Below are 12926 nucleotides of genomic sequence, written 5' to 3'. Positions count from 1 at the left end.
ATTTCTATTCTGCTTCTTCTTAAAATATTCATTTCCCCATCTCCAGCTTTTAACAGTTTCTAACAGACTGCTTTCTATCAAGACTGCACTCATCCACACAGAGGCAGAGTCTATCAAAGTCAGGTTGACTCAAGTCATTTCTATATAATCTACTCTAACCAAAGGCGTGGAGCTTGCTCATCCCGCCTGCTTTAACTTGCTCTCTCATTCCAGCACCAGACTGATACCAGAGGCAGTGTCATGGATGAGGGGACATTGGCAGAGAGCAGAAGGTGGGAGTGAAAAACAAAACATGCATGTCAGGCAGCCTCTGTAGAAAGAGGAACAGAGACTTAATATCTCCTTTCAATGACCACATGTGGTCAAATCTGGCCCCGAGTTCACAGTCAGAACCTTGCTGCTCAAACTGAGACTAATAAACCAGATGTCCATGGTGATGGGATGATCTGGGGTGGGGGAATGGTGCTGGATCTATCTGATGAGTAACTCCAGCACTTTGTGTTTTTTATTTCAAATTTCACCAGATACATAATATTTCCCTTGTACACTATGGAACAGAGGGTCCCCAGGTAACAAGGGACAAGAGTTCTGACATTGGGTGAACTAGTCAGGGCAGATTCTGTGATCCCGACTCAAATATGATGCATTTCAGGCCCATGAGGAGTTCACTGATGAAGCTGTTTCTGTCCACCGTTAGATTAAACAGTTGGATCCAAACTTCCTACAAGAGATAACTGGACAATTGTAGAGAATTCAGGGGCTAATGTGGTAATAGTGCCTTGATTGGGCAGCCTTGTAACATCCACTTCTCCCCAGTCTGAGGCTTTCCATCACTTGTACTGTCCACTGAGAATATAGGGTGGAACATGCTGTCAGGTGAATCTCTTGCCACTATTTTCAAGAACAGCAGTTCATTCTCACCGGCATGCCGGCCGTTATCTGCTTCCTATCATATTGCTGTTGTGGAATCTTGCTCTGCAATATTTGGTGCTGTGCTTTGTGTGTAGCATCAATCAGTGAGCTGCTGGAATATTCTGTCAGGTACAAAGTGTTTTGGATGTGTTAAGGTTTTGAAACATACTGTTCAAACTCGAGGTTTTCAGATTTGATTCATTCTGACCACAGTGTACAAGACATTAACGGAATGGAAAAATCATTTTATTGCACAGTGCAAGTGAATTATTTACGATGCCTGAGATTGCATATTTTACATACAAATTTATTATTGAACCCCTACACCTAGACCCTTTACCCTCCGGTTCAGAGTCCAGAGTTTCATCAAATAAGGACAAAATATCATTTCCAAATCATGGTTTCAGAATTACTACGTGTCCTAACATGGTATGAATGTGTATTACAAGTCATATGAATCAAATGGGTTTTGCTATTGTCATTTGGGTTTATGGGCGTTATAATGCCGATTTTTTGTGCCTGTCGAATGCAATATGTGAGGTGTTTCTATGCTACATATATGCCTATGGTACATGAGGTGGTTCTATAGAGTCACAGCACATGAAGCAGTTCCATTAGGGTGCAGTATATTTGGTAACTCTATTGGAGTTCAAGATACGAGCTGCTTCTATGGGGATGCAGCAAATAAGTGGTTTTATTATGGTGTAGAATATGAGATGTTTCCCTCGGGTGCCGTGGTTCCAATGGCGGTTCCAATAGGTTTCTGTGTGGTTCTGTTTGTGCAGTGTGTTGTTTTGTTGGAGGTCCTGATTATGTGCTGGTTCTGCAGGATACCTCTGATGGTTCCTCAATCACCTCATTCACTGACATGTCCTTGATTCAATGGGGGTGCAGGTGAGCCACATGGCAGGCTAACAATCTTTCGAGTAGTTGGTGTCAACAAAGGATGTTCAACGAGATCATTGACCAGGCTTTTTAATCTGCCGGTGGATTTTGTACATTTCCAGTATTTCCCATTTCAGTGATCAGTCTGGCTTCACTTTACGGATGAGTGACAGATTACCAGTCATGTTCCTCACAAACCAACGGCAGCACTCTGACACTGTAATCCAATCTCCTCACTGAGCCATGCAAAACTGAGAATAATTGGAGGGAAAGAGTGTCGCAAAGTATTTCCGTCTCAAGTGTACACGTAAATCTATTTTGCCAATTGTCTTAAATCTGGCCGCGGGTCACCGACTCACTCACCCAGGAGATAAAGTATTTCAGGACAACACAGTACAGGTCTCCATTTGGACATCATACCCATACCATGTGTTTGAGAACTGTCCAAATAATATTATTCCCCAAAATATTACCTTTACAATAAAATGCCCATCTCCTTTCATCTTTAATCCAAATAATCTTTGTATCTGCAATCCTCACCCTTTGAAAACAAGACATTCCAACTTGCTGTAATTAGGAACTCTCAACATTTTATTTTCACCAATTGTTACTATTTTATTTCGGGCAGCACAGTGGTGCAACTAGTGAAGCCGCAGCCTTACAGCAGAGCTTGTATGTTCTCCCTCTGACTGTATGGATTTCCTCTGGGATTTCTGGTTTTCACCCACATCTTAAATAAGCATGGGTTGGTAGATTAGTTGGCTGCTGCAATTTGCCCCAAGTGTTTAGGTGCGTGATCCAATCTGGGGGAGTTGATGGGAATGTCGGGAAAATAGGTTAAAAGGAAATTCGTGTGAGTCAGAGATTGCTTTATGAGATTGCAAAGATTGAGTCATGAAGTGATACAGCATAGAAGCAAGCCTTTCTGCCCAACTTGCCCATGCCAACCAAGATGCCACATCTAAACTAGTCGCATTTGCCCACATACCTTTCCTATCCATGTACTGTCCAAATATCTTAATATAACATGATGGGCTGCTGTTATGTCATGAGGAAATACAGAAATATGTTCTTCTGCAAATTAGTTGCCGGAGCCATTCTGTTACTGTAGTTTACAATCAGCTGGCAGCAAGGAGTTGGATCTTGGTCAGGATACCATTCCCTCACACTGCTGACCTGGTACTGGGTTTGGTTTTAGCAGGTGCTTTTACCCTGATATGGAGTGCTTCTGTTCCTGCCCACTGTTTACCCTGATGTAGAATTCCCCTGTGCCTGCCTTCATTGAGTGGGCTAGAGCAGCAGTTTTAGTCAGGGAAGGCAATGACATTTGAAGGTTAGATTGTGTGGAGAGAGCCGATAAGACCAGCTATGTGTTCTGGAACTCTGATTTGCTGCATGCAGTATATTTTTTAAATCAAGCTTCACCCATGTTAATGAAGAGGAATTGTGTGCACATACTATACTTAAGGCTCAATGGTAGTAGCTTCCTTTCCCCTTCCATTTAAGGCAGTCTAGAGCATCATGCAAGTCTGGACAGCTTTCTCATGCGGTGACCAGTGAATTTGTTCTTGTATTTTGATTTGAATAGGCTCTAGCAAGTGCAATGTTGACGTCTTTACACCAAGCACTTTACAGCACAGAAACAGGTCAGTTTCCCCCAGTGACTGACATTGATGCTTCACCACCTGTTGGTGAAGCCTCGAGAGGACAACCTCCCACCCCGTGCGTGACCCGTCGGGTCATAGACTACATATACCCAGTGGCAGAAGTTAGCCTCACCGCTCGGACTCACTCTGAACTTTAGCCCTCTTCCCCCTCCCCAGTGTTTCCCCACCCTCCCTCAAGCTACCCGAGCTCCTAAACTGTGTGGTCATCCACCCACTGGCACAGTCGCTTGGCATATTTGTCAGGATGGACAGTGGAGAAGGACTGGCCTCGATATCTGATGGATTTCCACAGGTACTCCAGCTTCTTACGGAACCCGTACACGGTGAAGACGTCGATGATCCCCACAAAGTAGCGGCTCTGGGCCCCGTCGATGATGTGCAAGGAGTTCTTGGATCTGGGCAGCAGTCGCCGATTCTGCACGGACACTTCGGTCAGTTCCATGTCCGACCCACTGCTGTCTACTGAGGACACCGTTGCCTTGGGGACCTCCTTGACGTGGCACTCGTCTGTGCCACTTACAACCTCAGACACCAGCACAGTCGATGCTTCCTCCACTAGCCCTGGAACTGGGGTCCCAGCGGAGCGACTAGGGCTGCCTCCAACGAGCATCGATCTGTGGGAGAGGGCAATGGAGTTCTCTAAGGCTTATTTTCACCCGAATGCATCCCAAAGAGCCACACAGTCAATTAATTATTTCTTTCAAACACAGCCACTGTAATAACACAGGGAAACCTGGCCAATTCTGTAACATTGAGGCTCCACATGCAGACACGGAGCAGTGGTCAGATACGCTGCTTTAATGAAGACTCAATAGATGCTGAGATCATGAGCAGAACACAAAGTACTGGAGGAACTCGGCTAATCAGGCAGCATCTGTGAAGAGAATGAACAGACGAAGGTCCTGACCTGAAACATTGTCTGTCCATTCCGTCCACAGATGCTGCCTGACCCGCTGAGTTCCTGACTTTGTATTTTGATTGATTACAAGATACAGTATGGAAACAGACTCTTCGTCCCACCGTCCACACCCATTCCCACCAGTTCTGTGTTATCTAAAGGGCCTGTCCCACTTGGCAGTCATTGGCGCGCCATTTATGCGACCTCCAAACATGTGTTAGTCGTGTTGTGATGCACGGGTAGCATGTGGGTAGTGCGGGACGGGCGCATGGAGAGGCGTGGAGGAGTGTGGAGTTGCGAGCGGTACCGCGCGGCGCACCAGGATTTCGTGCTGCATGAAATCCTCGCGCACCATCTGCGTGATGTATTGCATACGCACACTGACGCATTGGCATCGCACGCTGTCGTCTTGATGTCTCACGTGTATCACGTGCGCAACCACGCTGTCGTCCTGATGTCTTACGTCACCGTGCGTAACCATGCGTCGCCGCGCGCCGCAGCATATTCTAATGACATCACACGCACCAGACGGCATGATACACTTGGTTTGTGTGCGACGTCGCGCGTAACGACACGTTGACCTATTTTACATATGACGCGTAAATGAGGCGCAAATGACGGCCAAGTGGGACAGGCCCTTTACTTTCACATCCACTCCCTACATACCAGTCTGAAGAAGGGTTTCGGCCTGAAACATTGCCTATTTCCTTCGCTCCATAGATGCTGCCTCACTCGCTGAGTTTCTCCAGCACTTTTGTCTACCCTACACACCAGGGACAATTTACAGATGGAAATTAACCTACAAACCAGCACATCATGGGGATTCACAAGCTGTTTCATTATGTTATTTCAGAGATCAATATTGTCCTTCCCAGGACATTGGGACAAAATTATAGTTTTCCTCATCACAATGACTGAAGGATCTTTAATTCTACACAATTAGGCTGATATGATCCTGGTTTAAGGTCTCCTCTGAAAGAAAACATCTTAGAAGCACTGCTTCAATCATGGTGGTATTGGTCTGGATTATGGCTGAAGTGCCTGAAGTGGGACTTGAACCAGATAATTCTATTGACCCATCACCTGAACAATAGAAGTCCAGCATCAATCGTACCCATGGGATTGTGTAACACAGGAGGCAGCCATTTGGCCCCTTGATGCGTGTGCTAGACCTTGTTCATCCAAGATTTACACACAGGTTCATGATGAGATGGAGGTTCATAAGACACAGGAGCAGAATTAGGCTATCCGGCCTATTGATCATTGTTTGATCTATTTTTCCATCTCAACCCCATTTTACTGCCTTCTCCCTGTACCCTTTGACACCCTTACTAATCACAAATCTGTCAATCTCCAATTTAAAATTACCCAATGACTTGGCTTCCATTATGGCAATTAATTCCATAGATTCACTACCCTCTGGCTAAATAAATTCCTCTTCATCTCCATTCTAAAGGTACGTCCTTTTATTGTGAGGCTGTGCCCTCTGGTCCAAGACTCTGCCACTACTGGAAGCATCCCCTCCACATCCGGGTGGCCTCCGTGTGCCTCTAAAGCTACTTACTTCTTGGTCCGGAGAATGACGTTTGCAAAGGACCAGCTCTGCTGCTGCTCGTCAAGGTGCAGGGGCTGGTGGGCCACCAGGAGACTGTAGTCCAGGACGTTCAGTGCCCGGAGATACTCCGTATCAATGTTCACTTGCCGCACAAGCCAGGATCGTTGCTGATCTGGAACAAAACGTTTCAGGAATCCAAAGCAACGTAGAACGATCAAAAGGACAGTACAGTTAGGGTGATCACAACTGGCACATAGGCAGTGTGAGCAGGAACTGCAGATGCTGGTTTAAACCGAAGATAGGCACAACATTCTGGAGTAACTCACCGGGACAGGCAGATCTCGACCTGAAACATCATCCATTTCTTCTCTCCTGAGATGGTGCCTGTCCCGCTGAGTTACTCCAGCATTTTGTGTCTGTCTTTGGTTCTTAGACAGTAATTGCAATGCCCTATTGCATTCTAGAGCCATAAAATTCTCATAAGCTTTTCATGGTCCTAATCCTTCCCGAACTCTCATCTGCTCCCTCCCTACAACATCCTGCATCCCCCTAATGTGATTTTCTCCACCACTGGCTCCATTCAGTTTAGTTGCTGGGCTCCATCCTCTGGAGTTCCCACACTAAAACCCTGCATCAGTCAACTCACTCTCTGCACCTTTAACATAAGCAGTAGAACTTCTCTCTTCAACCAAGCTTCTGGTCATCCATTTTTTGCACAACTCCTTTACAATGTACACAGCGAATACCTTGGGTTGGTTAGGTACGTTAAATTATCTATTCGGATGGAGATTATCGCAGCTGCTTGTGAATGCTATCACTTGTCACAAAAGATGATGGGAAAATCATCTTTCTTCCAAACTGATGGGAATTTGGTTCTTTCCGGCCAACAGAACAACTTCCCAAGGAATGGTGGGGAAGGGGTTGGTTTGGCATTTGATCCAGCCAGCTTCAGATCTAACCGTAAATTATAAACTGTTCCAGGTTGGGTGTCACACCCAGTAGTTAGAACATGTGAGAGGTTGCTCATGTGCCCCCTCTTCCCTCTTTACATGAGGACTCAGCATTCACTGCATAAACACCATCACTCCTACATCAAGTACTTCCTTAAACCGTGAAGTGCATTAGTTGATCAGTTAGTAAACAGCATCATCAGTTTATTAATAACTAGCACTGAACATTATTAATTCTCACAGCTCACTAGCTTTTATCTTTTGAACTCAAGTTGTAGATGTAACAGTTTGAATTCAGGTTGCACTAGGGGTGGCCTGGTATTCATCAGCATTTCCCATTTGCCCAACGAGACCATAACACCAGTATCACAGGTACAGCAGTCATTTTATGGGGATTTACAAAGAGAGGGTTGAATTGTCACAGGGAGATGAAAATACAAGCACTGAAAATTGATCATTACCCAGGCTAATGGTGCTCCCTTCGAAGTTCATGTCTTTCAGAACCACAATGATGTTGCTACCCTCGGGGATAGGTTCTGTCCAGCGACTAACCTGGCAACCCTTGACGTCATACCTGGGGAAGACAGTAACGTTGGTTAACAGTTGAACACAGTAATTGCTGTCACACTCAAGGGCTAAGTGGTTTAGAATGTTGGTGAGAGGAAATGTAGCGGTTCAGGACATTAATAATGCAAATGCAAGAGCAAATGCCTTCTTAATGCATTCAAAGCTTTATTCCACCTAAAAGTTGCGTTCAATTCCTCTCACTCTTCCCCGAGGAATTGTGGAAAGTCTGAATGGCTGTAAGATGGATGGTGTTATCTTGGTCATGTGCAGACAGGAAAAGCAGTAATTAGTCGAAAGTGCAGACTGAAGAAGACCTAACAAAAATTGTCATTGGCGGTTCACTTATTTTATGTGTTAACAAGTGTTAAATGAACACTTAAAGAGACTACATACCGTGCTTGTATTCGCTCATCGGGGTAAAACACACTCTGCATTACGATGAAGTACTTCTGTTAAAAATAGAAATGGTGTTATAAAACATTACAGTATTGGGGGCCAATGGCAACAAAAGCCTCTTCCCCTGCTCCCATCCCAACTTCAGGAGGTTTAGATTTATTATTCTCATGTGAAGCGAGGTACAGTGAACACCTTTGTTTTGTCTGCTATCCAAACCGATCGGATATACTATCCATAAATACAATCTGGTCAAACTCAAGTACCGTACATATAGCAAAGGGGAAGATGCAGCGTGCACAATATATTTCTCAGCATTGCAGTGTATCATTTCCATAGACTATATACAATGGCCACAATGGTGTAGAGGAGAATTGGAAGTACCCTAGCTTATGGAAGGACCATTCAGAAGCCTGATAACAAAGGGAAAGAAGCTGCTCCTGAGCCTGATTCTGTACAGGACTTGAGAAGCATACCATTCTTTGTGGCAATGCATTGCCCAGTTATAGACTGAACAGCAGGTATGTCCCAACTTTATTAAAATTAGCTTTTTTTCAAATTTGACAACTTAGTACAAAGAACAGTACAACACACGAACAGGCCCTTTGGCTCACAATGTCCATGCCGAACATGATGCCAACTCTCATCTGGTAGCACATAATCCATATTTCCTCCATTCCCTGTATATCCTTGTGCCGATCCAAAAGTCTCTTAAATGACACCCCCCCACCATGTTTCAGGCGCTCATCACCTTTTGTGTAAAATTGTGTAAAAAACACACATCCCCTTAAAACTTTTCCCTTCTCACCTTGAAGCTATGCCCTCTAGTGTTTGATATTTCCACCACGGGAAAACGGTTCTCACTCTCATAATTGTATACACTTTCATCAGGTCTCTTCACAATCTCTGGCATTCCAGAGATGCTTCCTGCATCATTAACCTCCTGCTAGTCTTAGTTTGCCCTGGTCTTTTACAGGACTCCAGACTTGGGAGTCACGTGTATTTTAGTGGCAATACATTACTCAGTTATTTAACATCATGTGCCTGCTTTTAAGTCAATTTTCAGAAAACCTCACCTCACATTTACTAAAATCAGCTTTTTCCAATGCGAGAACCTTTACTGATGTTGCATATCAGTCCTCTTTCATTATTATGGTCTGAAGAAGGGTCTCGACCCGAAACGTCACCCCTTCCTTCTCTCCAGAGATGCTGCCTGTCTCACTGAGTTACTCCAGCTTTTTGTGTCGATCTTCGGTTTAAACCAGCATTCCTTCCTATACATTATGGTAAACCTAGCAGGCTTGTGTTAACCACCATCCAAATGTTCTCTCACTGATAATATCCTTCCACCTGCAGCAGATTCCATCGCTAAAATTAACTGCATCCTCCCTTACGTGTGAAGACTACACTACTTCCCCATTAGTTCTTTTCACCTCCGCCCTTTTATCACCCCTAGTCTTTGTCACTTAGTCCCCCTATCTTCCAGTCATCCTTCCCCCTCACCTGTAGCCACCTATCACTGTTGAGGCAAGCACCTGAGGGTAGCACTAGTTTGGGTTAAGCCCTTTCCAATTGTACACTGTAACGGATGCAAGAACTGGCTCACCTTCCCCTCGTGTGGTATCTTTATACTGTGCACACCTGCAAGTAAAGAAGGGGAATATGTGACCATGAGCAGACAGCTTCAAATAATTAATCAGAACTAAAAGATTCACAAGGACCACAGACTCAAAACGTAATTAAATATATAAAAAGCTGAATTAAGCGAAGTGAACCAACATTTTATGACTATTTTTTCCAAATGTGTGCATTATTTTTGTTTTTTTGGTTATAAATAGAAGCTACATTGTGGAAACTAAAGCACAATTCTCCATTTGGTTGTGGTGTAATGAAGGGGCTTCCAAGGATGATGTCTATATTTGCATGGAGGTCTCACAGACCTTTCCATGTTCCCAGTTTGTCCCCAGGTGAGTGTTGGTATTACTGGGAGTCCCTGGGGAACACACTGTAAGTATAGGCATCTCCCAGGAATGCACACATATTTATAGGGTTCCTTAGGGATAGAGGCAGAATTTATAAAGGATCTCCATGAATGTTAGAGGGGTCTCCAGGGAAAGTGTTAACATTTACAGTGGCCCCCATCAATGTGTTAATATTTACAATCGGGGATTTGGGATTGTGTCATTTGGTCCGTTCTGCCAACTGGTTGAGTTAGATCGCCAATATTCGGGGCTTCCGACCCAAAATGTCTCCTATCCATGTTCTCCTGAGATGCTGCCTGACCTGCTGAGTTACTCCAGCGCTCGGTGTCTCCTTATGTGGGACTGTGTATTGTTGTCTACAAGTTCTTTGTGGTTAGGCCAAGTAAAATGAAAGGTGGTTGAATTTTGACACAAGCTACTCTCAGTATTCTCACGTTTATAAAATGAAATTGGAAGATGACAAAGAGAAGTGGAATTTCAGGATTCACAATGAATTAAAACCAGATCCTTAAAGGGCGAACGCTACAAAAAAAAACACTGAAATATGATTACACGCAAGAGAGCAAAGGAAATACTTTGAACACAAACGATTTAGTGATTCAGGCCTGTACAGTGAGAGTTAGTATCATGACAACATTCAAAAACCAATCAGGAGGGGCAGATAGATGGTACATCCAATTAGAACCATGGCTTGTAAAGAACACCAGGAGAGATTGGATACGCCAAACAACATTTAAAATCTATGCACCTAAACTGGCCTCAGAACAAAAACACCGCCATCTCCCTCCGAGCAGTATCTGCTCTTTGCAGCTGACAGCGGTGCACACTTGGAAGTAAAGAGTGTCACACTCTACCCTCCTGGAGAGTGACATTAGGTGGCAAAGGAAAGTCACAACATGGCACCACTGCCCTCCAGCATTTTTAGAATGGGGCATCAGGGGCAGAGTCAATTGGACATTAGGTGCGAACACTGCTGAGTGTGACACTAAGGAAAGTAGAGACACTTGAAATGTATGAAGAGTTTTTGTTGCATCATTTTTGTTTTGTAGATATTTATATTCTGAATAAAGATTAGTATTGAAAAAGAATCCGGGACAGAGTCCAATGAGGATACCCGTCGGACAAGGAAAGGGATATCGCCCCAAGGGGCCATAAAATGGCACGGGTGTTTTGTTTAAAAATAGGTGGAAACACTACTAAGACACTATTGAATGTTTAGGCATTGATAATACATGAAGAGTTCTTGCATAGTTATTGCTTATATATTGCTTATTTTGAATAAATTATATTTTTGAGAAATAAATCAATGAGGCTTGCAGCCAGTGCAAGTGGTCCCAAGTGCAGAGCAGTGGAGATGGATATGGAAGAAGGATCATGTGTAGAAAGGAACTGCAGATGCTGGTTTAAACCGAAGATAGACACAAAAAGCTGGAGTAACTCAGCAGGACAGGCAGCATCTCTGGAGAGAAGGAATGGGTGATGTTTCGGGGCAGAAATGCTGCCTGTCCCACTGAGTTACTCCAGCTTTTTGTGTCTATCTTTGGAAGAAGGATCATGTCAGTCAGGTGCCTAATGGGTTGCTGGGGACCTGTTGAGCATACACATCTTTTAAGGAGAGCGAGGTCTGAAACAGCTGAATGTTACTGACTGTGACACCAGCTCAGCAATGTTTGCAATTCACAGGAGCACATTACAGCCCTGTTTGGCAACAATGGTTCATTGTGGAGTCTGTTGTTGTTCAATATATGCAGGACAATGGCTACCACAGACTGATTACCAGGCAGTAATCTGATAAGAGCTTCAAATAGCATCATAAATGGTGACAGTAACATCCTCATAGTTTACCATTTGGAAAACTCCCTTGAGACAGAAGGTGCAACAACACTCCGATCTCCCTGGAGTATTGGTTAGTTGTTAAGAATACAATGGGCGCCCCGTGACATTATTCAAGAACAAGTAAATAGATGTGTCGCTCACCCAGGGTTCAAGCAACAGGAGTTAAACCCTCATGGGCCAATTGCAAAAATAACTCCCTCCCTCAGCTGTTGCTGTGTCTCTAGGTATGTAATAATAAAAGATAAAATGCATCTCCAAAACATACAACAGCTTACATTTATATCTTCCAGATCCAATAGGCCATAGGGAATCAGGGGCTATGTCACTTGCTGCATTGTGCCGAGCCACAGATCTGCACTTATCGACATTTATGTTAACAGAGACAGAGTCCCCCTAGTCCTTACCTTTCACCCCATCAGCCATCGCTTACAACACAGACTCCTCCGACATTTTCGCTACCTCCAACGGGATCCCACCACTAGTCACATCTTCCCATCTCCACCCCTCTGCCTTCCGCAGAGACCATTCCCTCTGCAACTCCCTGGTTAACTCATCCCTTCCCACCCAGACCACCCCGTCCCCAGGTACCTTCCCCTGCAACCACAGAAGATGCAACACCTGTCCCTATACCTCCTCACTAGACTCTGTCCAGGGGCCCCGACAGTGCTTTCAGGTTAGGCAGAGGTTCACCTGCACCTCCTCCAACCTCATCTACTGTATCCGTTGTTCAAGGTGTGGACTCTGAGACATCGGCGAGAACCAAACGTAGACTGGGCGATCGTTTTACTGAACACCTTTGCTCAGTCCGCCTGGACCGATCTGATTTCCCGGTTGCAAAACTCCTTCGCATTCCCACACAAACCTTTCTGTCCTAGGTCTCTCCAATAGTCAGAGTGAGGCTAAGCGCAAATTGGAGCATCTCATATTTTGCTTGGACAACTTACAGCCCAGTGGTATGAATGTTGATTTCTCCAACTACATGTAACCCTGGCATTCCCTCTCTATCCCTCCCCCAGCCAAGTCACATCAGCTTCTCGTTTACACCCAACAAACAGCTAACAATGGCCAGTTTCCTTTATCATAGTTACTTTTTTGCATATCTTTCATTCATTGTTCTATATCTCTCTACATCGCCGTCTATATCTCTCATTCCCCTTTTCCCTGACGAGTCTCAAGAAGGGTCACGAGCCCTCCCTTCTCTCCAGAGATGCTGCCTGTCCCACTGAGTGACTCCAGCTTTTTGTGTCCATCCCCACATCTGGGGCGATGACAGAAGCAAGT

General features: G+C 44.6%; 1 protein-coding gene across 1 annotated transcript in view; it reads right to left on the bottom strand.

The window, feature by feature from the left end:
* Positions 1–894: 894 nt before the first annotated feature.
* The window catches only part of pip5kl1 (phosphatidylinositol-4-phosphate 5-kinase-like 1), a 37050-nt gene continuing 25018 nt past the window's right edge, over positions 895–12926 (bottom strand). The window contains exons 6-10 of the mRNA XM_055660178.1: positions 9434–9468; positions 7828–7883; positions 7329–7441; positions 5927–6089; positions 895–4078 (exon numbers count right to left, since the gene is read on the bottom strand). Coding sequence (XP_055516153.1) covers positions 3655–4078; positions 5927–6089; positions 7329–7441; positions 7828–7883; positions 9434–9468 — 791 coding nt within the window. The 3' untranslated portion in view covers positions 895–3654. The remainder of the gene's footprint in view (positions 4079–5926; positions 6090–7328; positions 7442–7827; positions 7884–9433; positions 9469–12926) is intronic.

This window comes from Leucoraja erinacea, chromosome 31, assembly GCF_028641065.1.
Source record: "Leucoraja erinacea ecotype New England chromosome 31, Leri_hhj_1, whole genome shotgun sequence".
In the NCBI taxonomy this organism is placed as follows: Eukaryota; Metazoa; Chordata; class Chondrichthyes; order Rajiformes; family Rajidae; genus Leucoraja; species Leucoraja erinaceus.
Note: the sequence above shows the minus strand (reverse complement) of the source record. Positions and strands in the feature narration are given on the sequence as shown.